This window comes from Podarcis gaigeae (assembly GCF_964106915.1).
Source record: "Podarcis gaigeae genome assembly, chromosome: 1".
NCBI classification, from domain to species: Eukaryota; Metazoa; Chordata; class Lepidosauria; order Squamata; family Lacertidae; genus Podarcis; species Podarcis gaigeae.
The window spans coordinates 131,371,589-131,396,887 of record NC_139678.1 but is presented as its reverse complement, the minus strand read 5'-3'; the positions used below and the strand labels follow the sequence as shown (position 1 = coordinate 131,396,887).

The following is a 25,299-nucleotide window of genomic DNA, read 5'->3' as shown; positions in this document are numbered from 1 at the left end:
TCTGACAGGCTTTCAAACATCCATTTGAACGTCAGGTGGAAATGTTTTATTTCTGAAATGCAAATACCAGAACAAAAAAGACTAGGTAAGGGGGAATACTGGAGACCCCAAAGTTTTTTTTAAACAGTGACAAACTTGTTTCCTACTAAAAACCGTGAATTCACAAAAGGGTCGATTTCCTCTTTTTAGGTTGCCTTGGACTTTCCAGATCCTCTGGTCAACTTCTTTCTTTTAGTGTTGTACACAGGGGACCCGGGGTAGATAGAAAATGTAAATGGGTCACCGCTCCTCAGTTTGCTGCAGCAGAGAAGAGAGAGAAGCAATATAATTTGTTGTACAAACTGTTTTTGATTTTTATATTCCGGGAAACAGCACCCCCAGCAAGACAGCCAAGGTTTCAGGCCACAGGGCAGTCGGCATCAAACAAAATAAAAAGGTAAAGGGACCCCTTACCATTAGGTCCAGTCGTGACCGACTCTGGGGTTGCGGCGCTCATCTCACTTTATTGGCCAAGGAAGCCAATGTTTGTCCGCAGACAGCTTCCGGTCACAGCACCACCCGCGTCCCCATCAAACAGAATAGGTAAAGGTAAAGGTACCCCTGCCCGTACGGGCCAGTCTTGACAGACTCTGGGGTTGTGTGCCCGTCTCACTTAAGAGGCCAGGGGCCAGCGCTGTCCGGAGACACTTCCGGGTCACGTGGCCAGCGTGACAAAGCTGCATCTGGCGAGCCAGAGCCGCACACGGAAACGCCGTTTACCTTCCCGCTGGTAAGCGGTCCCTATTTATCTACTTGCACCCGGAGGTGCTTTCAAACTGCTAGGTTGGCAGGCGCTGGGACCGAGCAGCGGGAGCGCACCCCGCCGCAGGGATTCGAACCGCCGACCTTTCGATCGGCAAGTCCTAGGCGCTGAGGCTTTAACCCACAGCGCCACCTGCGTCCCTATCAAACAGAATACTAACGTGTTAATCTTGGGCAGCGCATAGCGAACTTCTTTTGTCTGTCTTCTTGGCCGTGTTGGAGGTGATTCCAGAGGTACAGAATTGGTTGAATCTTGCAGGACCTTGTGCTCTGTGAAAAGTCAGGAATTGATCACTACACTGAGACTCCTTGTTAAACCTATTAAAAATAAACAAACTCAAAGGTAAAGGACCCCTGACTGTTAAGTTCAGTCGCAGACAACTCTGGGGTTGCGGCGCTTATCTCACTTTACAGGCCGAGGGAGCCGGCGTTTGTCTGCAGACAGTTTTTCCAGGTCATGTGGCCAGCATGACTAAGCCTCTTCTGGTGCAACAGAATACTGAAACCAGAGCAGCGCACGGAAACGCCGTTTACCTTCCCGTCGGAGCGGTACCTATTTATCTACTTTCAATTTGACATGCTTTCAAACTGCTGGGTTGGCAGGAGCTGGGACAGAGCAACAGGAGCTCACCCCGTCGCAGGAATTCGAACCGCTGACCTTCTGATCAGCAAGCCCAAGAGGCTCAGTGGTTTAGACCACAGCACCACCTGCGTTTCTAAACTCTGAATATCCAGAGTCAATTGAGAATTCAATGTTAGGCCTGATTGGCTACCAAATTGGGTTTTATGTCAAAAGCAGTAGTTTAAATTCCACATGATTCCCAACAGCAAGTGGTTACTAATGTTCTCCTGTTCCCAAAGGTGCAGGTTTATTTCCCAGACAGGGTATCACTCAGAGATTCACACATGCAACTTGTGCAAAACATCTCTGGATTTCAGGGCACCTCTTTAACATAAATATTACTTCCTATACTTCTCTTCTTCCACTAAAGCAGAAGCACAGCAGCAAAGGAAGTTCCTTTGTGGACATGCCCTTAATACCTAATAATAATAATTCACAGAAGGTTAAGAGGCAGGAGATAAAACCAGCACACTATCCTTTGCTCGCATCTTTGATTCTTGGCTTTGTATTGTAAGGGAGCACAAAGCAGCTATTGTGTTTCTTAGCTGGACTCCCATCCCCCTCCAATCACGGTGAAGAAAACAAAAAACCATCTGTTTCTTCACTTTTTGCATTAGCAAACGTCTAGCACGTGTATGGGGCAAACTTCCATCCATTCATAGACCTTTTGCTTTCCTGAGCTTTCTCACAGTGAGCTGCCACTATACTGCAGTCTAGCTTTCATTTTAGGTGCAGAGCAATAAAAGCTCTGGGCTGGTTGGGAGAGAAAACCAGATCTGCAAGTTAGCTTAAATCAAGCAAACCCAATAGGAGTGCACAGATTTGCACACAGAAAGAGGTGAATGCTGAGATTTAGATGGAGGGCTTCATGCCCCCCACCGCAATTCACCTATTGAACCTCCTATTGAACATCAACAGCCCCTTTTCATCACTCACCTTTTCCTTGTGCTGTGTTTTGCAAGGTTTCAGGAATTGCATGTGCTGTCTTTTTCTCACATCTGCCAAAAGCCACTTGCTTTGAATCATTTTTTAAGGCTGTTGAGACTTTGGGCAGAGACGAGTTTCTTTCTGGGCTCACTTGATCTTGAAGTGCATAATGTGACTGAACAGAACTACAAGAATGCGGTAAGGTGGTCTTAGAAAGACCAACTGTAGAAGACTCAGGAGTTTTGGGACATACAGCCACGGAATCAGCCTGAGGTGAAGCCTTAGGAAGATCCCTATGGAAAGAATCTTGCTGAGTCCTGGAACCTGAATCTCGAAATGCGGAATGCACATCCCCTAGAGAGAAAACAGGGGTTGCATCTTCTTGACTTGTTGATTGAGAAGTGAAACTCAAATTCTTCCTCTTCCTTTTATTGGCTCTTTGAGCACTCAGACCCGTGTCTGTTCCCCCATGTTCTTTCCCTGCATTATCCTTGGCCGCTTTAACCGTTTTGTGTTTGTGCCCTTCTTTAGCCTTGGTTTCTTGTGGCTGCACATCAACATTGAAGCTCTGTAGCCCCATCTCACTGATCTCCTGTTGTAAACAAATTTCCTGGGTCGTCTTCTTGGGTTTTTTATGCTTCACATTCAGATCCAGTGTTGCTTCTTCACCAGGAATCTGCTTTTGGAAACCAACCGGCTGTTTTGTACCAAGAGCATGCAGTGGTGCCTTGTTGCTTAACAAACTAAACTCCGGACTTTGGAACACAATTCCTCGATCCTCTAAGTTTTCTGAGGCTGCATTTCCTTCATGTGCAAGGGGAGCAGAATTGTTCTGATAATCTAAAGGACCTAGCTCTAACACAGAGGTCCTTCTACAAGTCCTGGTTTTATCAGAACACTGGGAAGTATGTTTCACATTGCAGGCATGGCTCTTTTTATCTTGTGGTTTATTGCTTAATGAGATCGTATCTGGATTTTGGAACTGACTTTCTGAATTCTTCATTCTTCCCAAGAATGTTCTTTTTTTTGTTTCCTGGATCAAAGCATTGCAGTCATCTACATTGCTTAGAGAAGTCTGGTCCACTACATAGGTCCTTCTGCAATCCCTGGTTTTATCAGAACACTGGGAAGTATGTTTCACATTGCTTAATGAGATAGTATCTGAATTTTGGAACTGACTTTCTAAATTCTTCATTTTTTCCAAGAATGTTCTTTTTTCAATTCCCCGAGTCAAAGCATTGCAGTCATCTACATTGCTTAGAGAAGTCTGGCCCACTACATAGGTCCTTCTGCAATCCCTGGTTTTATCAGAACACTGGGAAGTATGTTTCACATTGCAGGCATGGCTCTTTTTATCTTGTAGTTTATTGCTTAATGAGATCGTATCTGGATTTTGGAACTGACTTTCTGAATTCTTCATTTTTTCCAAGAATGTTCTTTTTTCAATTTCCTGAGTCAAAGTGTTGCAGTCATCTACCTGCTTTGGAATAGTCTGATGCACTACATATGTCAATCTGCAACCTCTGCCTTTATCACGGTGCTGGGTACTATCCGCCTCCTTCTGACCGCAGCTGTTCAGTGGTGGTCTTTCTTCCAGAGAATCGACTTGACTTGACTCTTCAGTGTGACGTGCAGGCTCCGGAATTGTCATCGCACTACTGTTCGATTCAGAGGTTTTGTATGGTACTACCACAAATGTATTCCTTATTCCACTGTTATAATTAACCAAATGTCCTTTCGACTGCCTGACAGCAGAAGAGCTCCTGTGCACATTCCCCATACTCACTTTTTTCACAGCTGTGGTTTCATTGGCTTTGATCGTCTCATAGCTTTTATTATTGGTGTCTGGTGCCAAAAGCTCACCAGCCTGACCGACTTCAAAATACTCTTTAACAACCTGCTCCGATTCCTTTGTCCACTGAAGCATCTCTGAGGACTTCTTTTGAGAATCACCTCCAGATGCAGCTGAGCTTGTTCTGCGTTTCTTCCTCTGAGTCACGTGAGCACCTGATAACAACACACTACCACTGAGTGGTCTCGTAGTCACCTCACAGTGCTGCAGAGGTGAACTGTTACTCAGGACGGACAGCAAGCTGCTCCTAGGACATTGTTGTGTTCTCAAAAGGTTTCCTACAATGACAAATAGCTGAATTTAGTAGGTGAACACAAACTTTCTTTCTTTCTTTTTTAAAGAATCCGTGAACTTGTGCAGTAAGAAAGCAAGAAAAGTAGTTCTCAGTCTAACCAAGGGCCCATCTCATTTCTATCGGAGACCAGGCAGATGCTTCCAGGAAGCCCACAAATAGGGCTTTAAAGCAACAACCCTCCCCTTCACATTGTGTGCCACGCCCCACTATTAATATTCAGACATTATACTAAACAATGGCAATGTTTAGTATGCAAATGAGCCTAGCTACTTCCTGGACTCATGCATTTTTCATTTCCCTCGCACAACCAAGGAGTTCAGAAGAAATTGTTTCCATTTTCAGTTAATTGTGGCTTCCCATGTTGTCTGAACCGGGAATTGTAGTTAGTGGTGAATCTAGTTAGCTTCAACAAGCCAGCTTTCTAACCCACATAAGTGTGCATAAAATTGTTTCCGTGTGTGTTGTCTATGCCCATTCTGTAATTAAAAAAGCTTTTTGGTGGCAACCATCAAATGGCACTTATATCGGGCACGAAGTCTTTGCTGTTCTTTAAAGCACACGTCAAACAGCAAGGCATTCTTTTATACGATTCTAGACCTAACTCCAAAAGCCCACTGCAAGCAATCTGATCAAACGTCAGGCAAAACAAGCTGTGGCTCCCATTGCATGAAGGGGGAGTCAGAAGAAGGAAGGTGGCAGCAGAAAGAGAAAAGGGGGGAAGCAGCCCTGCCTACTTTCTACTCTGTCCCCACTCAGATCTTCTGCCAGCTGACATATAATTCCCTCATGGGAACACAGCCCTCATCAGAAAAAAAAAAGTTTGCCTGCTTAGGAAAAATGGCATTTGGTACTGAAGACATGCCTTAAAAGCTATGCCTTTTAAGGTTGTCTACATTGAGTGTAACACTCACAGTCTGATGCAATAGGTGGGGTTCCATCCAGACCTCCAAGATATAGTCTTGGCCAAATCTGCTTGCCATTCCTTATCCACAGCCCACAACTGACTTTAACTAAAGGACCATCACTTGGGACTAAACAAACCCTAAAGACAAGGTTATAGAGATTTGGCTCTTATTTCTTCCCCCAAATGCTCACAGGACTGTAAAAGAATAATTAAGCATGATGCACACTGAACCTATTGCCCAGTACTGAAAAGGAACAGAATTGTGCATTCCTGACTGGTATACTCCCAGCACCAAACAGCACAGTAAATAAATACATAAGTAAGACGCAGATTCCCATCTTACACTGCAAAGTACAGAATACAGGCAGTTCCAGTGTCAGGTTGAGCCAGGAGCAACTGGAAATAGTCCTCAAATGATTCTGTACCACATCTGTAGTTAGAAGGAAGAGACAACCTCAGCGCCACATAAGCCCAAGCAATGAATAAAATGTGCAGCCTGATCTTATACATGGTTATTCAGAAGTAAATCCCACTGGGTAGGCTTACTCCCAAGACCACAGATGTGGCCGTCCCAAGCATATGGCTTTCCAGTTAACATGTGTCTCTCACTCATACAGAGGGTGCTATGTTTAATTTATGGAAGTATTTATATACCACCCACTCACATAATATAGCAAGGAGGTGCACAAAATAAAAATCGTAAAACAATATAGAATCATGACAAGATCAGAGATCGCAAAGAAAGGAATATATGATAACAACAAGATGAGAAAGAAAGTAATAAAGGACTATCCGGATCGAACTGGATAGAACTGTCTAATTAAAGCAGTAAAATAAGTGATGCCTGGAGTTATCCGGAATTTTGGACTCGTGCGGAGCTTGATGTATGGGTATCCTCAACAAAATTAAAATTTGGCTGTATAATTTGGAACTAATGTGATTTGAATAATGTGATGTGATTGGCCTGTTAATAAAAATTATTTTTTTTAAAAAAAATAGAATCATCACAAGAATGAGTGGCTCACCTAAAAAGAAATTCAACAAATAGATTTGTCAGCATATAAAAAGGTTTTCAAGACATGTTTGAAGGTTATTGGGGTTGCCTGCCAGATATCTGCTGCATACAGCCAAAGTAAAAGCAATTTTATGATAAAAGCTCTATTATACCACCAAAAGGCGTGTCCCGATCAGGTGCCAATGCAGTGCCATCCTCTTCATCCTGAGGTCTGCTCAGCTTGATTGCTATTTGCAAGTGGCTGTTCATATACTGGTGCAGTTCGTGAATAGATTTGTTCTGCATACAAACAAAAAGGTTAACATTTTTAAGCCTATTGAGTTTAAAAAAAAAAACAAGCAAACCAGGCCTAATAAGCATTGGAAAGCTTAGGTTAAAGACTCTTTACAGTATTTTCAAAGAAGCAATTAGAATAATGTTCTTGTTTTTATTATGCATTCTGTTTTCATTTTGAATTTTAATGCTGTGATCTGCCCTGAGATCTTTGGAAGAGGGGCAGTATACAAATTAACATAAATAACATGCCTAATAATTTTCCCATGGGTTCTTTTATAGTTTTAAATATCATTTTATCTCTGTGTTGTAAAGTATGTATAACCTATTAATTAATCCATGAATCTGAATCCATAAATTAGTAACAAGAGCTTCCAAAATTTAACAAAATTTGTTTCTCTACAGTTGCCTCTCTTGTTCCTTATGACTTTGGTTCTCATGGACCTTATCAAGCATTTGTAGGATATGCCATGTCAATGTGTGTATCCCCTTGACCAAGGTTCCCTAATCCAGCCTTCTGTGACTCAAGACACCCAATTCCTCATTACACCCTTTCCAAATGCTAATGGGCGTGTGTGTGTGTTTGCACGCGTGCGAACGCCAAACTGGGTCTTTAACCCGGGTAAAATAAAGCCTAGTTTCACCCCTGGTTTAAGCACCATTGAAGAAAAGGTTCCAGTTACCACAGAGAGAAATAACATGGCTGCAAATACGGTACCACAGAATAGAGCTTTCGGCGCAGTGAGGCATTTTCAAAGTGACACGACTCCACTTCTTTTTGCAGTAGCATCTTTTCAGCAGTTAGTCTCTGACTAGCTCCCTTTGCACCATTGAGAGCTAAAGCCAACGCTTTGTTGTTCTGTTTGAGGGAGAACTTAATTATAGAGGAGTTATCTGTATTTTTCAAAAGAGGGAGAGAAAATGGGTGGTTTTTGTCAGCTTTACTGGTCAACCATTTCCAGAATTTTGCCTTATCAAGACAAGAACAGACGTCGGCAGCCAAAATTGGTAGGTAAGCTCCAGTCAACATAGGAAACCTGTGCACCCCATCACAGACTTATGCTGTATATTCTGAAGCAAATTCTTACTGGTCTCCCCCTGGGCAATCAGTAGTGGCTTGGCAAGGTTGAACAAACGCAGTTTCAATCACTATGATTAGGCTGCTGTTTAGAGTCATAAGACCTGTGCCATAAATCATACATCTTTTTCAAAGAAGACAAAAATGCCAAAGAACTGTCAAATGCCACTTCACTGGGACTGAAAACACAGCTAAGGCCAGTGGTGATACTTATAAATCACTTCCTGCACCATTTTTCTTGAGTGGTCAAATCTTCCCCAATCCTGCTAACAGCTGGGTTATCATCTTCTCTCCTCCTCCCTCCATTTACAGAAACCTAGTGTTTCTCCACATTGCAGGGATATGCAGCAGCATCAAGGCTGGCATTCCCTGAACCAGACTCACGCAAATACACAGCACTCCATCTGTATAACCAACTCAAGCTGCACCATCTGTGGTTTTGCTGTGCGGAACAGGTGGGGGGAAATAGGTCCTATAAGGCTTTTGTTCTGATAATGCCCTATATTGGCTGTGCTTGTGGTTGAAGATTAAACCTTTCCAGCATGTAAGCTCAGCTCTGTGATGGGGAAATCGCCCCATAGCCCAGCCATGTGATGGATTTAAACCTCTCGCCTCAGCCCATTGCTGACAGGGATGAGTGTGCGCCTGTGGTGTGTGTGTGTGTGTGTGTGTGTGTGTGTGTGAGAGAGAGAGAGAGAGAGAGAGAGAGAGAGAGAGAGAGCGCGCCAACCTGTTGAAGGTTTTTTCAGCAGGAGTTGGATTGCCATCTATCATGGATGCTTTAGCTGAGATTCCTGCAATGCAGGGGGTTGGGCTAGATGACTCTCTACAATTCTATGATTCTGTGTGTAAGTGCAGTATGTATGCATGAGTTTGATGACCACTTTAGTCACATTCACTTAGGCTGTAAAAGGTCAGCAACTCTTGTCTTATAACTCACCACAATAGAATAGTCCAGGTCTCCAGTGAAGCGCCAGAGCTCAAGCATAACAAATTATTTTTAAATACTGCCACTTACTTATTGTTTTTGTTTTGATCTTTGCTGCAAGAGAAGCATTCAGCTTTGCCGTCTTCAATGCACCATTTTTCTTTTCCTTCATCCGTTCCCTGACTTCACTTGTGAAGGAAATGGATGTTTCTTCAAGTGCCTGAAGTGACATTTTTCAGGCAGTCCTGCCAGTTGTTCAGAAAAAGAAAAGTCTGCCATTATCATCCTTTATATTTGCAAAATACTCTACCATCATTATGTTGCTTTTATGTTTGCACTGACTTATACTCCAGGCCCCTTTGGAGTCTGAAGGGACTTCCTCTGCTCTACCACATTGTTGCATTGTATAGACCAGACTGAAGTGTAGAGAAATCAAGTGATTTGTTCACGCATTTGCACACCAATGCCGAGACAGAATACTTTTGCAGCCCAGTGTATATGCTTACTGTGAAACAAGTTATGATACAATACGATAATCTTTATTGTCATTGTCCGATACGGAACAACGAAATTGAAAAAAAAAAATCTACATAAGACATTCAAAACCAACAAGTCTGCTATCCCAGCTATCCCAGCCTGGTTAGCCCCCTAAAAACTCTGATACCCCATTTTAAAAATACAATACACTCCTATAGAGACTCCTTAAAAGGTAAGGGTAAAGGGACCCCTGATCATTAAGTCCAGTCGTGACCGACTCTGGGGTTGCAGTGCTCATCTCGCTTTATTGGCCGCTTCTGGGTCATGTGGCCAGCATGACTAAGCTGCTTCTCGTGAACCAGAGCAGCGCACGGAAACACTGTTTACCTTCTCGCCAGAGCAGTACCTATTTATCTACTTGCACTTTGACGTGCTTTCGAACTGCTTTGTTGGCAGGAGCAGGGACCAAGCAACGGGAGCTCATCCCATCGCAGGGATTCGAACCGCTGACCTTCTGATCGGCAAGTTCTAGGCTCTGTGGTTTAACCCACAGCGCCCCCCGCGCCCCCCAGAGACTCCTTACACTGCGTTAAAAACCAAAATTGCATTTGGATAGAAACTGTTTCTCAGGCGGCTAGTCCTAGTCTTTATAACCCTGTACCTTCTTCCAGAAGGCAGAAGCTGAAAGAGATCATTTCCGGGGTGCGCACTATCCTGCGCTATCTCTGCAGCTTTCTTATGGTACCTGAAAGCATAGATTTGATCCAAGGTGGGAAGAGTGCACCCAATTATTCTCTCCGCCATCTTTACAACCCTGGACAGCATTGTTTTCTTCCCTGACTGTGCAGCTCCCAAACCACATATCTTTATGTGACAGGTAAAAATGTTTCCCTTCAACCAGGCATTCGGCTTTTGAAATGTGTTTGTGCGAGGGGGGGTTACTGGCTCGTTTCTGTTTTATGTGTTTTGTATCCTCATCCTGTATTTTTCTGTCGTGAACTGCCCTTCGGGGTCTTCGGGTGAAGGTTGCCCCATACGTTTAATAAAGAATAAGTGCATTTTTAAACAGAATTAAGGAAAAGAAACGTGGCTGAAGAAGCAAAGGACTTAAGGCTAAGGTGTTGTACATGCAGATATATACACCCCCCCCCCCATTAAACCATTAAATTACAAGGAAAACATACTTACCACTTTCATTCAAAAAATGAAATTCCCCTTCCTCAGGCAACCCAGTTCAATCCTCCAAGCGGCCCCAGCCTCCTCCGAAAAGCGGGACTGTAATTAGTACTTCATTTTGAAAGAAAACCACAATAGCAACAAAGATTTGCTCGGGTTCCCGTACCCCTTAAGGCCCTGGATAAAGAAAGTCCGCCCTCGCTCTTTCTTTCTCCCGTCCTTTCCTCTAATCCCTCTGCCACATTCTATAAGCAAAAACCGCGTTTGGGTTTGGACTTTATCATGTGATCCGCTCCAAGCGACGGGATTGGCCCTTCCGTCAGCCGCTGCGTTGACTCCGCCCCTTTCACCTTCCACGAACTACAGCGCCCAGAATTCCTTGAGGGCCTGAGGCGGTTCCTGTCCTAAATTTTAAAAGAAACAAAATAAATAAAAACGTGTTGTTGTTGTTGTTGTTTGTGCGCTCTTAAGAGCCGCTCTGTTCCTCCGGCAGTCCTTAGGCCTGCTTGCCTCCTCCCACATGTCAGGGAAGGGCGAGGCCTAACTCCCTCGAGGTGAGCGGGCCGCGTCGCCATGGAAACCCGCGCAGCTTCTGCCCAGAGATGAGGCCCGGCCTGCCCGTGAGGCGAGGTGAGGCGGCAGCAGACCTCGAAGTAGACCTTTACTTTCTTCCCTTGTTCTGGTCTTCGCTCGCCCCCCTTTTCCCTGGCGAGGACCAAGAGAATGCCATTTTGTGGTTTACCTCAGGTGCCAAAATGTCTTGGTCCAAACCAGTGCTTTTTTTCTAAAAAAAATGTTTGAGATATTCTCATTTTACCTCAGGTGCCAAAATGTCTTGGTCCAAACCAGTGCTTTTTTTCTTAAAAAAAAAATGTTTGAGGTACTCTCATTTTCCTACTCATGTTGAAATACTGTCCCTCAATGAGGCCAAACTTAGATTCACAAAATGTTTAAGGGTACCCCTGCGTTCCCCCCCAGGAAAAAAGCACTGGGCCAAACCCAGCAGAAATGCTGGTGGCGTCAGGGCTGGGCGGCCTAGTAGTTCAGATTGACAAAAGGTGTGCCAAGATCCCTGGCAGGAAAACGTGGGGTGCTCCCCCGTGCAAATTGTCCCACGTTTACTTTTAATAGCACTGCGGACTTCTGCAGCAGCTCATGTTCTAAAGGCGCAATCCCATGCACGTTTGATCAAATCCCACTGTTTGATGGAGAGACTGCATCTTTAGTCAGTTTGTAGCAGCTGTCACACATTTCAACAAGTTTTTGCACCTGCATTCACACACGCAAAAATCGCAATTGATCTTCATTCTCAGGGGTGCGTGCTGGAGCCACGCCCTGTGGCCAAACGGACTCTGCAGGACTGGAGGCTTCCTAAGTTTTTTTGTTTTTTTAAAATAATATTTTATTAGGTTTTATGAATAAACAGAAAAAACGAAAAAACACATACGCAAAAATATAAAATTACAAAATACAAAAAAGAATTACAGACATTTAACTTATAAAAAAAGAAAGAAGAAAGACAGAAAAACAAAAATCCCTCTTTTTAAATTCTCATCTTTGATTCACTTATTTTCCTGACTTCCTCACATCTCCCTTTTTTGTATCCCTTTTGAAAATTAATTCCGCAAATTCATATCCAATTAACTTATCTATTATCAATCCAATCTTATTTTTAACCTAGTTGCTAGAACCCCTTCAATTCATTTCAATGTTTGTTCTGAAGAGGAAAGGTGAGGCCTCACAGGTGAGGCCAATTGGTAACTCACAGCACCTGATGGCAAGAGCTCGGAAGGGATATAAGGTCCACATTTCCCTTTGGCTCTTTGCCACAGCAACACACTTCCTGACCCTTGGACCCTCGGCTTCTTGACTCCCTGTTTCTTTATCCTCGGACCCTTGACTCCTTGCTTCCTGACCCTCGGACCCTTGGCTTCTTGACTCCTGGCTCTCTGACCCTCAGACTCTTGGCTTTCTGACTCCTGGCTTCTGGACTCCCATTCCTGCTCCCACCCTGCCATCTTGCCCCCGGATCTGACGTCCCTGCCAGGACTTCGATCGCCCGTGAACCGGACCATGACATTCATATTCTGTGTAATACTGTTAGGAGTTTGGGCAGCAGGGGTAGGCTTGTATGCAAGGGCCCCTTCTAATTCCTGGATCCAGCAAGTGATAAAAGTGGTAAAACAAGGATTCGAATTCTTGAAATAAGACAGGCTAGCTTCCTGGTGAGGTAGTGGCCTGAATATGGGTCATTAAGGTAATAAAGGAAGTTGCTCTGTACCAGAGTGGAGAATTAAGTTGTGTGAGCTAGAAGCTGGGAGTAAAGCAGCAGGCTGGGAAGCCAGAAAGACAGAATGCCTGATTTCTGCTTGAATCCAAGGCTGTGGCTATGGGAGAAGCAAGACCTTTTTGGGGTGTTAATGGTGTGAAACACTCCATCATAGGCTCAGGTTGTATAAAGGTAAAGGTACCCCTGCCCATACGGGCCAGTCTTGCCAGACTCTAGGGTTGTGCGCTCATCTCACTCTATAGGCCGGGAGCCAGCGGTGTCCGCAGACACGTCCGGGTCACGTGGCCAGCGTGACAAGCTGCAGCTGGCAAGCCAGCGCAGCACACGGAACGCCATTTACCTTCCCGCTGGTAAGCAGTCCCTATTTATCTACTTGCACCCGGAGGTGCTTTCGAACTGCTAGGTTGGCAGGCGCTGGGACCGAACGACGGGAGCGCACCCCGCCGCAGGGATTCGAACCGCCGACCATGCGATCGGCAAGTCCTATATATGTGTGTAATAAACCATATATCATAAAGACACCACAGTCTCCACTGTCCCTCATTCTGAGAAAAAACAAACCCTGGGTAAACCCCTGGAACCCCTGGAATCTTGCACCACTCAGAAATTGTGGTGCCATGCAACAAATACTGTTGAGTTGAACGCTGCATTAAATTAAACACACTTAACATCCATTTGATTTTAGTGGCCTTAGTGTGTGCTTCAATCCACACAGGATTAGACTTCAAGTGTCCCTAAGAACATGTCAATTCTTTGTTTTCTTGACCCCTTGCTTCCTTCTGATGCAGGTGATTGTTGACGCAAACTGTTACATCCAATAAGGTCCATGGCAGAAGAGGGACCAGTTCTCATTTATCAACCAGCTATCGGTGTTTCAGATAAAACATTTAGCTTTGAAATCCAATGCCTTGGCATGTAAAAGGATCTCTTGCACTCTGGCACAGCATCTCAGCCCAACGGGGAGCTGCTTGCTAGTACTGTATTCTTTTTCTTAAAAATTCAGTTCAGCAATATTGTGTTTCTAAGCAACAGACAAGTGGTTCATTCTCTTGCTTTCCCTGAGCAAGGCTTTCATTTCTGTTAAGGCTCAGCAGGACTAGCAAGAAGAGAGTAACATCATCTGAACAGAAGGCTTTCCTAATGATACCAAGTCAACGAAATCGGGAACCTGAATCTTTTTAATAACCATTGCGAGAGAAGAGGTAATGGCTTATTTTTCATCCATTTATGTAGAAGTACCACACTGTATCATCTTTAAGATGCTATTTAAGATGTTGCATTCTTTTCACAGCTGACAATTGATTTATCTCACTGCTAAATGGACAGAAGGTAGCATGCAATTTTGCTTTCATTAGAACAGAATGTGTAGACCTTACCATACCAATTTAGGCTCTTAGAAAAGAAATTGGGATCTTTAAGAAGAAACAATGAAAATAACTCAACAGTTGCTCACAAAATAATTATCTTTCTTTCACACATCAGATATGTTTAAAATACGGTTTACAAGTATGTTACACATTCATGGTTCAGTTATGGGAATCTGTGGGTGGGTTTTTGTTGTTAATAGAATTCATTGATATCAGTATTTACAGTGAAATATCACCACCGGAATATATTACCTCTATTTTTTCTGTGGTTTCTTATCCTTATACATGTGCATGTATAGTAGGGAAATGTACCATACAGTACCATACAGTGGTACCTCAGGTTACATACGCTTCAGGTTACATACTCGGCTAACCCAGAAATAGTGCTTCAGGTTAAGAACTTTGCTTCAGGATGAGAACAGAAATCGGGCTCCGGCGGCGCAGCAGCAGCAGGAGGCCCCATTAGCTAAAGTGATGCTTCAGGTTAAGAACAGTTTCAGGTTAAGAACAGACCTCCAGAAAGAATTAAGTACTTTAGTGTTTCCCAACCTTGTGCCTCCAGCTGTTTTTTGGACTACAATTCCCATCATCCCTTGTCACTGGTCTTGCTAGTCAGGGATGATGGGAGTTGTAGTTCAAAAACAGCTGGAGGCACAAGGTTGGGAAACACTGATTAGTATTTAACCCGAGGTACCACTGTACAGTGGAAGATTTTCATATTATTGGATCCTGGAGGAAGGTGTGTACAGGGAATAGTGGGTTGCCAAGGTAGAATTACATGTGCAAATTCTTGGTGCATTCCATAGCATGCAGCTGTTAACTTTGTAAAGAATGCTGCAGCTGCTGCTACACCTGAGTAACATTATGGGCAATGCCAGGAGGAGGATAAAAGGTAAAGGGACCCCTGACCATCAGGTCCAGTCGTGGACGGCTCTGGGGTTGTAGCGCTCATCTCGCTTTATTGGTCGAGGGAGCCGGCGTACAGCTTCCAGGTAATGTGGCCTGCATGACTAAGCCACTTCTGGCAAACCAGAGCAGCGCATGGAAATGCCGTTTACCTTCCCACTGGAGCGGTACCTATTTATCTACTTGCACTTTGATGTGCTTTCAAACTGCTAGGTTGGTAGGAGCTGGGACAGAGTAATCGGAGCTCACCCCATCACAGGGATTTGAACTGCTGACCTTCTGATCGGCAAGCCCTAGGCTCTGTAGTTTAACCCACAGCACCACCCGCGTCCCATAGGAGGAGGATAGGGGCTCCTATTAGTAGCCTCTAATCAGGGGAGCTGGCAGGTCTGCCTACAGTTGGCTGTGTATCTTGAAATTGCTAACAGGAGCAAAACTTGTAGTACATGCCCTGAGAAGCTTGCAATCTCATGACCTTCTAGTTTTCCTTTATTGACTTACCTATCCTTAATGGCTTATGTTCATTCATTGTACAAAGTTCTTACCTAACTGGACCTTTGCAACTGGCACGTGGAGAAAGAACACACAAATTAATGGAGAGAAAACGTTTGAAACAAGAGATTGAAAAACTCTTGTAAGTACCACCTTCTATCTTTTTTTTAATATACAGTACTGTACTTTAAAGTAGATTCACATCTAATAGCTGCATTTTATACCCAATGTGCATAGCACCTCACACTTTCCTCTCCCACCCCAGCGCACACAGATAAATAATAATGCACTGAGTGGCTGAGCATTGGTCCTAATTCAAAATTATTCTTTTCATGGAAGGGGAGATTATGTTGGTGTCAGACTTCGGGAAAATGAATTTGACCCACAAGGAAAGAGGAAGACTACCTTTCTAGATGACTTGGTAAGCAACTACTTTACATTCTTGCTGGCTTTTAGCCAAAACCCTTTGGGGAAGGCTGCAGTTCAGTTGTACAGCCTCTGTTTTGCATGCAGATGATCGCAGGTTAAATCCCTGACATCTCTAGGTAGGACTGGGAGTGCTCCCTGCCTGGCAGTATGGAGGGGCAATGTAGACAGTCATTCGGTGTAGATAATCCTGAGCTAGAAATTGACTGACTCAGTATAAGGCAAGAAGGAGAATCCAGGTGATGCATAATAACTATGATATTTTATTCTCTTGTTAATTATGCTGTTTTAAATGTGCATTTTATATTTGACTTCACTTAGCAATGTTTTTTATTTATTTATATTTTGAAATGTTTAAGATTTTTTTTGTTAACTTTGTGTTAAATATGTATTCTCTAGTTGTCCTCCTTTGTAATGTTTTATTTTGAAATCTTTAAGATAACATTTTAGTTTTAGTTTTCTGTTAATTGTGTTGCTTTGACTGTATACTTTATATTTAACTTCCTTCAGATTGTTTTATTGATGTTTTAATATTCTGTAAACAGCTTTGAGATTTTTCTTAAAAATATAAAGCGGTATAGAAATGAAATAAACAACAACAACAAATCTAATGTCTTTATCATTCAGAGAAACTTCATTCCCCCACTAAGGAATGATGTATAAAGGATGTCATTTCCTTGCTTGTGGAGGAGGACCCTTTGGCTCATTGTGTCAGCTCTGTGCTGCTGCCAGACATGCTCATTGGACACAGCCACCAGCAGAGGTGGCTATTTAATTGTAGCATGCCAAAAAGTGGCATCTTCCATTCAGAAGTGAGTCAGGTATACAGGAAACAAATACTTTCATGGTGCACTACAGCTTTGGCTGTATGAACACTTTACCCTTAAAACATATTCAAAACACATTCTTTCCCTCAAAGAATTCTTGGAGGGAATTCTGCTCCCAGGGGGAGCAGGCCAGCAGTGGCAGCCATGGAGAGACAACAGGATGCTCCGCCACTGCAGTCGCTCAGGACAAACACAGGCTCATCCTCCTCTCTGAGCTCGGCAGCAGCAGCAGCTGGGGAAATCAGGACATTTCAGGACCAAATCAGAAGCTGGGATGGCTTTCATAATTTAGGGGCTGTCCCTGGAAAATCGGGACACTTTCAGCTTTTGCACAAATGCACTGAATCGATGCAGCAACCAGTGCTGCCTATTGTGAACTCTATTTGCAGGATAGGCTATGTAACGTAACCAAAGGTAACACAGACCCTGTGAGTCAACAGCACACATGTTTGAGCTTTGCTAAGTTCTCTTTTCAAGGGTAGGTGGTCAAAGCAATCCAAAAGTAGACCAAAGCAACCCAAACTCTGTTGGTCAGCATCACGCATCTAACACATTTGAGTTGCACTAAGCTGTTGTGCAAAGAAATCATGTATTTTGACATCACACACAAACTTTTTCCCCCCCGCTTCTAGGCTCACTATGACCTGGCCATAAATGTTGCTTTACCTTGGCTCAATGATTCAGAAGCCCAAATGCCTTGGGGAAAAGAAAAAAGGCAAGTGTAATGTCCCACTGTTGTAGTGATGCTATTAATATGCACAGGAAAGCTGGAGCCAGGGTTTTTTTTCAGCTGGAACTTGCCAGAACCCAGTTCTGGCACCTCTCAGGTGGGCAACATTGCTGTTATAAGAGAATAAGAGAGGCGTTCATGGTGAGTTCTGGCACCTCTTTTTATAGAAAAATATCACTGGCTGGAGCTGTATGTTTAATCCACTAACCATTTAAAAACTTACATTTATGGGACCCTCCTGATGGTCTTTTTATTGCAAATTCATGCTGATAGTGCTCATGATGCTATCAGAGTGGTCACACGCAATTCCACTCTCAGTACTCTTTGCATCTGCAAAAGCTTTGGGGTAGTCACACTGCTTCGCTTCCAATCAGTGCATATCCCGTTACTTTCTGCTGAAATCTTGTAACTTTTTATTCCTCTCACACTCCGCTTTTGTTGCGCTATAGCCCCTCCAAACAGCAATAATGTGGTGGCAATGGGGAAGCATTACAGAACAAACCAAAGCAGGATAAATTCAGCACCAATGCATTATTACTGTATCAAAAATATGTTGCAAAATGCACCCACAATAAAATACCAATCTGGAGGAACCCTAGCTCTATTGATCTGAATGGAGACATGCCCACAAATGTTGATAATACAGATTAATTTGAGTTTGTGTTAACCTATAAGGGTTATCTTATTTATCCTCACATTATCCTTGGTACATGAAGCTGGCCTGTATTTTGTTGAGTCACATACCTACAGGACTCTGAACTTGTGCATCACATAGTTTGCCAGATATTCCTTACGGGATCGGGAGGCCAAAGGGAGAAAGGACTTTTTAAAGGGATTGCCCCGTATTCTACAATCCTCTAGATCTAGAAAACAGAATGAACAGTCCTTATTCCAGGGCTCCAAACAGAAACATTATAGCTTGACGGTTCCAAAACACTATGGAGCATAAATCACAATTCAACAGTCACACTTTTTTAAAGTCTTAAATGGGATCCCAGGTAGAACAATCCAAAACTCCTTTGGATCCATTGGATCTCAAGTCAGCCCTGCTGCTGTCAGGTGACAGGATTGGGTGTGATTGCTGCAACAGCTCCAGGCTGGCCCAGCAATCTGCCTGTCCTCCACATTCTGCCCTGATCATCGTTAAGGCCCACCAGGCAGTGGCTGAGGTTAGCACTGCCCCCTGAACTTAGGAAAGATTTGGGCTTTGATACCCTCCTCTTCAATTTCATCATGCAGGTGTGAAAACCACAGTACATATCACTTATAAATTGTTATATAAATTTACCTGTTACTTTTTTCTTGATTTCATCTGGACAGGAAGCTACCATTTCATCGACGATATGTTTATCCCAACCGAATTGAAAGAGAAGCTATGATTTTATCCTCTTATGCCGGGATGCTAATGGTATAATACTTTGTTTAAATACTGATTGTTTTAATAGAAATGGTTGTGTGTAAGACTCCCAAGGAGGAAAAATATCTTATCAATGAATTAAATTTTCTTTTATATGTATTTTTCTTGCAGGCAAGTTACTGTTTTTTATTAAATTGAGGGTTGCAAAATTTGCCCTCTATTTCGGCACTTTGCCTTTCTCTATTTTTTTTTACTCTTACTGGAGCAGAGCAAAACAAAACATTGGCTTTCAATCAGTGCCCTTACTCTGCCTGAGGTGGGCAGTGGGACTGGAGAAAGGATGAGTTTTCCATCCATCTGCTTCTCCTGCCTCACAAATTTGCTGGGCCCTTAGTTAGTTTTAGATAAAAAGCAGAAAGATATTTAAAACAAAAACTGGCCTGTACCACTGTTTCTACAGAACAGCATTCCTGTTGAAGATGTCATTGGGATTTATACCACTGGAGCCTATGCACCACAGTGGCAGAGTTCTGCAAAAGTAAGTTACATGCACATTATTAATCTGTTACCAGTTTTAGGCCGTGTGACAAACAGGCTTCCTTTCCTTCTGGGGGCATTAATCTACTCATGCTGACCTTCCCAACCTGCATTATAAGTTTAATTCCATGTTTATCCCATGCTTCTATTAAGGAGTTCAGGAATCAGTGCAGTCAAATGCAATTACCTATAGTATGACTGTTTTTCAGTTAATTTCAATTCAGTCCCTGGCACCTCTAGCTTAAACAAGGAAAGGAAGGATCAGGTTTGTACTACAACTCCCATCACCACCAGCCAGCATGGCTAATGATCGGGGTGATGGGGATTGTAAACAACAAAATGTGGAGGACTACAGGTTTATCATCCCTGCCCAAAAGAGTCATTGGCATTCAGTAGTGGGCACAATGAACAATTATAATCTTGATGATATAAGGCAGCGTCTTTTATTCCTATGGGTGTTGCTACACACACTGCTTAAATCAGGCATGTCCAAAGTCCGTTTTGGGGACCTAATCTGGCCCGCTGGTTGGTTTCTTCTGGCCCCTGTGGCAGTTTATTTTCTGGGGTAAAATCCCCCCAAAAAGCTCAACTTTGGTCGGCCCTCATGCATGTTCATTTCATCAAATCCGGCCCTCTTTGAAAAAAGTTTGGACACCCCTGGCTTAAATGATACACACACACATATAAACATCATTAACTTTAAATATAACTTCAACAAGTACAGCTAAAAATAAAACTGATAATATTGCATTGTTTCAAATATCGAAGTGGTGTGAAGCATGTATGTGTAAGTGAAATCATAATATCATTCTTTATTAATTTGGGGCCAATTACCTGAAATCTTACTGGCTATTAGGGTTCCACATTGGCCATGTTGGGCTTTCCGGTTAGTTTTAATTAGTTAGTTTATATCTTTCTGTGCTCCTGGGGGACATGAAGAAACCCACAAAGTGTCTGTGTAAGACTAGTATACAAGCATATATAAAAGCTTTCTATATTTGTGTAATTGATCTTCTGGGAATGTTTTGTGTGTTTCTCTCTCCTACATAATATGATATATCCCCCAGGCTAAAATGCAGAAAAGGGGAAAAGCAATGAAAAGAATTTTTTCTTTTCTTTTTCTTTACAAAAAGCTTGATACCAGCTGACACTATATGGATAAGAATATTATATCAGTGAGTGTTCTGTAGAGAAGTACCATTTGTCCTCTGGCTCAGCTTTACTGAAAGTCACAGAGAAAATAAGGTGCCTTTGTAAATCTATAAAATCTTGCCAGACTGCAATTGTATTTCCAACCCAGCCCTCTATTTTTTTTTTAATTCATAACACTTAGGAGCCTTACATGTGATGCTGAATTACACACACACACATGAAAGGTGTCTAGATCATATGTTGGATTACAGCTCCCATCATCTCTGGGCATGCTGACTGTGGCTGATAGGAAGTCCCAACACCTGAAGGGCCGCAGGTTCCCCATCCCTGGTCTAGATACTTCCCATATTATCTGCAAGACTGCAACAGAGGCCAAATAAGCAGCTCAGCCCTCTTGTATAATACAGGAGAGTGCATGTTCCATTCTTTCGGTTGGATTTTTCAGTATTGGACTCTCTGCAATCATTTCTTTTCACAATTTGATTCATGTAAGCCTGTGTTGTACTGAGATTATTAGTCCAACTATCCTATTGCCATCTACTCCCAGCTGGCAACAGCTGTCCAAGGTCCCAGGCAGAATAATCTTTTGCAGCCTGACTACTTAAGATCCTTTAAGTAGAGATGATGGGAATTAAACCTAAGCATTCAGAGCATGTGCATTGACTTTTTTAAAAGAAAAAAATAGTAGTCTAATCTCTGCAGCTCTGGGTTGCTATTACAGCTACTCTCTTTCCCCCTATGGACATGGTTTTGACATCAGTGTGTATATGTCTTGATGTATTGGGCAGGTAACCCTACAACCATTCAGCACACCTTCAGTATTATCACCCTTTTTATTCACCTGAGACACTTCCCAGCTACATTTTAAAATATATTAAAATATCTGCACAATAGACTGGCCGGCTAAACCAGGTGAGGGTAGCCAATGGGTCTCAAATGCTCAGTAAATTAAGGACTTCCCCTGCATGTGAAGACAGGCTTTGGCAGACTGGGAAGATGGCCCCAAAGGTGGGTCCAGTGGTCCAGGAGGCCTGTCAAGCTGGAAAGGTAGCCCATCTAGGAGATGGGAAACTCTGATCCTAAACCTCTGCCGCCTTGTGGTATATCTTCAGGAGAAGAAAGGGCTAAGGAGTAAACCCTACACAAATCTGGAGTGGAGTCCCTAAGGGGGTGGCACCTTGTCCCCCTCCTTCTAGCAATTCCTGCAGCCAAGCTGGTGCCAAATGTATTGCTCTGTTTTCCTTTGGACCCCATCAGTGAGGCCAAGTGGGGGGGTCTTATTGTCTGGCCAGCCCAGAACCTCTGTCTACACTGCCCAGGCTTGCACCCTAGGGAGGTCACTTCATTTTGACTTCACCCCCAGAGGTGCACTCCATTGTCTCTCGAGACGAATGACAACAAGAAGTGCTTAAATAAGTGTTACAACACTAATTTTCAAAATGAAATTTAAACCCCCTGCTATGTTTCTTGGCATTATTTTAGTAATGTGCACAATCCGCCCGCCCCACCCCCCACCTGTAACTTTTTAAAATGTTTCCTACCAGTCTTAAAGTGGAAGAGCAATGAGTGGATCGTTCTCAGAGCTGTCCATTGGGAGCAGCCATAGGATGCCATCTAGTGTGCAAATAATGTTTCTGTGCTAAGCTATAGGCTGCAGGAAAATAACATTGGCTACATTTCAGAAGATCCCATAGTCTATATGTCCTGGTGTCTTGTTAATTGAATCCTAACAAGATTCCATTGTTAAGTGCCTAAAAAAATAATAGAAGAGCAATGCAGCAGCAAAAATCAATCCTGATGAGATATTGGAAAGAGGAAAGTCAGAAATGGTGAACTAGAATGATAAATAATTAGTGCTTATTACCGTAATTGCAATAACCTACTGGTATTCTGATACCAAACATTTTCACTCTGGTTTCTCCCAATAATCTCAGCATGTAAATGATGGCCTATAATACTGTAGTCACATATTTGCTGCCACAAGTTATGGGGCGAAAGTAAGTGACTTTGTTTAACCTGCAGGGCCACCGAATTCATCCTTGTAATCTCTCACTGCATCCTTTTGCCATGTTGACAGCCCCCCAAGCTGCAGAACATGCAAGGAAACAGAGTAAGTGGATATTACCTTCTCTCACAAAATTGCGTACTGGTTGTTATGGAGTTGGGGGGGGGGGAGGAGTTCTGAAGACTTGTTACTTCAGTTTTGCCAACAAGCAAATCTCTCTTATCTATCAGTCATTCTCTGCTACAATTGGGAGATAACTAAAAATAGCCAGTTTTTTTTGAGATGTAGCTATTTTCCCCAAGTGGGACTGATGATGAGATAACTAGACCAATCGAACTGATAGGATAAACTGCAACAATGTGGACATGACATTGTAATAGTGGCTCATTATTGCTGATTTGTATGAGTCTGGGTTTCTGCCCAAACATTTTTAGCTCATTAGACATTACTCAGCCATGATACATTTCCTCCCAGACCTTCATGCCAACCCCAATGATGTTGCCGGTGGGGACTGTTGCTAACGTCATGGTATGTGGTGGAAGTGCACTGGATACAAAGTGCAGGCGTACACAGCCTTTCCATTTATGAAGTCTGAGCCCTTTCAAACAGCCTGTGGTACTTTGCCCACAACTTCTGCTGAAGGCTCCTTTAGCTCAAAGTCAATTCTTCATTTTGGTATGTGCTACATGAATTGCATGCTTTGGACTTCCAGCAGACAGATATCACTATAGTCACATGCTTAGGGCTGTTTCTGTGTCAAATGGGCACAATTTGTTGCCAAACAGGAGACAGCTTTCTGAGGCTCCGCATAACATGCATGAGTCTCACCTCCCTTCCCAGCTCACAGCTGGTGGGTGTTACAAGGACTTCCCTTCCTCATCCCACCTTGATGGACACCATGGAGCTGTCAAACAAGAACCTGGACCTCTGTCTGCAGGGGGAACAGTTCTTCTTAGTTCTGCCCACCTTGAAATTCTTGGAGATTATCAAAGGACAGCCTGGGGCAGTAGTGGAATTAGACAGGGAGGTCGGCGGTTCGAATCCCCGCGGCGGGGTGCGCTCCCGTTGCTCAGTCCCAGCGCCTGCCAACCTAGCAGTTCGAAAGCACCCTCGGGTACAAGTAGATAAATAGGGACCGCTTTCTAGCGGGAAGGTAAACGGCGTTTCCGTGTGCAGCTCTGGCTCGTCAGAGCAGCGATGTCACGCTGGCCACGTGACCCGGAAGTGTCTCCGGACAGCGCTGGCCCCTGGCCTCTTGAGTGAGATGGGCGCACAACCCCAGAGTCTGGCAAGACTGGCCCCTACGGGCAGGGGTACCTTTACCTTTACCTTTTTACCCAGGATTGGTATGCAGTTTCAGCAAAAGATTTCATCCACATTCACTGTTGATCTCAGGAATGTTTCAGAAACATGTCAGCCAATTTCAAGTTAAATGACAAAGGGGGTGAGGGAATGACAATCTATTCTTTTCTCTTTTTCAAGGTGTCAAGTTCCACAGGACAGAAGCAAACAGAAATGCCACCAGCAACTCAAGAAAAACAATGGACACGATTTAGAAACAACCAGAACTTTTAGTTTCAAGAAAGGAAGGTCATGAGAAAGTAGATTTTTCAAATAAATCAAATGAGACTAGACCCTACTAACAACAGAGCTTCTGGTTTCAGGCAGCCTGGTCCTATCCACATTTACTCTTAAGTTCATGGGCTTTCAGATAGGATTGCAGCCTTAAGGTGCTGTTGGAAGTTACAGCTGTGCGGTCCCAGAACCTTATACAGTGGTGCCCCGCAAGATGAACGCCTCGCAAGACGGAAAACCTGCTAGACGAAAGGGTTTTCCGTTTTGGAGGCACTTCACAAAATGAATTTCCCTATGGGCTTGCTTCGCAAGATGAAAATGTCTTGCGAGTTCCTGCAGTCCCCCCCCTTTCCCCCCCTTTTCCTAAGCCGCTAAGCTGCTTATCAGCTGATCCGCTAAGCCGCTTGACAGCTGATCGCTAAAAGCCACTAAACCGCTAATAGCGCTAATCCGCTAAGCTGTCAATGGGCTTGCTTCGCAAGACGAAAAAACCGCTATACGAAGAGCCTCACAGAACGGATTAATTTCGTCTTGCGAGGCACCTCTGTATTTAACAGGCTTCACTGTTGCTTTAGGAATTCCTACAGGTGTTTATCTCCCACCTCTATTTAGATATTTTAGGCACATCTCACTTACACTCTTGCTCCTCTTGGAATTTCACCATTGTGGCAGAAACCTCTCTCCAGTCGATAAAAGCAGGGGAGTGCCATAAATAAAAACAATAATTTATCCAGTGCAGCCATTTGATTGCAGATGTCCTTCCTGTCCATGACCCTGAAAAGTTGTCCCAGTGCTTCTAATCCCAGTCACAGTAGTTTAGTTAGCCTTCTCTGTTCTACTCATATTTAAATCTTAGAAGTCTCATTTCTGTAAACACAACATACACATGTTGCTTTTCCCTATTGGCTACCAGTTTCATATGTTAGAAAAAAGGGAACTTCAAGCACTAGGAGCCAGGGAGTTTCCAACATTGCTTTAACAACAGTTGTAGCAGTTTACAGTTTTGTTTTCTTTCCACAACTCCAGTGCTTTTTTCTGGCGGTACTCAAATGCATGCCACAAATAAAAATAAATTTGATTATCTCATTCATGTTGTTTTGTTCCAAACTACTCAAATCTATTTCTGGATGGCTAGACTAACAGCCCTCTTGAACTATGCAAGATTCACATTTGCTGTGAATTTGAGAGACACAAATTAGATTAAGGTTGATACTCTAGCAGCTCAATCAATCCCATCTGAAGCCTCCAGCCAAGTAAGATCTAGAAAGGAGGCCCTGTTCCACCATT

At 43.4% G+C, this 25,299-nt stretch overlaps 2 protein-coding genes and 1 long non-coding RNA gene across 9 annotated transcripts in view; 2 read left to right on the top strand and 1 right to left on the bottom strand.

The window, feature by feature from the left end:
- The window catches only part of LOC310833677, a 244,055-nt gene that overhangs the window by 63,925 nt on the left and 154,831 nt on the right, over nt 1-25,299 (top strand). The window lies entirely within an intron of this gene.
- On the bottom strand, nt 32-10,675 carry LOC310828803 (uncharacterized protein). 3 transcript variants are annotated; one of them, XM_083706682.1, is made up of 7 exons: nt 10,361-10,675; nt 8,786-8,940; nt 7,408-7,583; nt 6,569-6,695; nt 2,360-4,480; nt 963-1,071; nt 32-297 (listed from the first exon to the last, which is right to left on the bottom strand). In XM_083706682.1, exons 2-7 carry the CDS (start codon nt 8,925-8,927, stop codon nt 186-188), a joined length of 2,787 nt encoding a protein of 928 aa, XP_083562808.1. In that variant the 5' UTR covers nt 8,928-8,940; nt 10,361-10,675; the 3' UTR covers nt 32-185. The 3 variants fall into 3 exon arrangements, with proteins under 3 accessions (XP_083562808.1, XP_083562809.1, XP_083562810.1); XM_083706683.1 differs by having other exon boundaries at nt 6,572-6,695; nt 10,361-10,615; XM_083706684.1 differs by lacking the exons at nt 7,408-7,583; nt 10,361-10,675 and having other exon boundaries at nt 8,786-8,914.
- Nucleotides 10,842-24,204, top strand: LOC310832956 (uncharacterized protein C2orf80). Of its 4 annotated transcripts, XM_083715331.1 has the most exons (9): nt 10,992-11,095; nt 13,724-13,840; nt 15,450-15,545; nt 15,743-15,824; nt 17,289-17,371; nt 18,707-18,794; nt 19,204-19,281; nt 22,455-22,542; nt 23,920-24,204. In XM_083715331.1, exons 3-9 carry the CDS (start codon nt 15,505-15,507, stop codon nt 23,991-23,993), a joined length of 534 nt encoding a protein of 177 aa, XP_083571457.1. In that variant the 5' UTR covers nt 10,992-11,095; nt 13,724-13,840; nt 15,450-15,504; the 3' UTR covers nt 23,994-24,204. The 4 variants fall into 4 exon arrangements, with proteins under 4 accessions (XP_083571459.1, XP_083571457.1, XP_083571460.1 ...); XM_083715333.1 differs by lacking the exons at nt 10,992-11,095; nt 13,724-13,840 and adding an exon at nt 10,842-10,978; XM_083715334.1 differs by lacking the exon at nt 13,724-13,840.

Excerpts from the sequence above, each read along its gene's own strand:
- LOC310828803 (XM_083706682.1), bottom strand. The coding sequence starts at position 8,927 with ATGTCACTTCAGGCACTTGAAGAAACATCCATTTCCTTCACAAGTGAA. Across the intron at positions 7,584-8,785 it reads GATCAAAACAAAAACAATAA|ATAACTCCTCTATAATTAAG; the intron begins GTAAGTGGCAGT and ends TGAAAAATACAG. Across the intron at positions 6,696-7,407 it reads GCCGAAAGCTCTATTCTGTG|AACAAATCTATTCACGAACT; the intron begins GTACCGTATTTG and ends GTTTGTATGCAG.
- LOC310832956 (XM_083715333.1), top strand. The coding sequence starts at position 15,505 with ATGGAGAGAAAACGTTTGAAACAAGAGATTGAAAAACTCTT. Across the intron at positions 19,282-22,454 it reads AGTGGCAGAGTTCTGCAAAA|GGCCACCGAATTCATCCTTG; the intron begins GTAAGTTACATG and ends TTTAACCTGCAG. Across the intron at positions 22,543-23,919 it reads AGAACATGCAAGGAAACAGA|GTGTCAAGTTCCACAGGACA; the intron begins GTAAGTGGATAT and ends CTCTTTTTCAAG.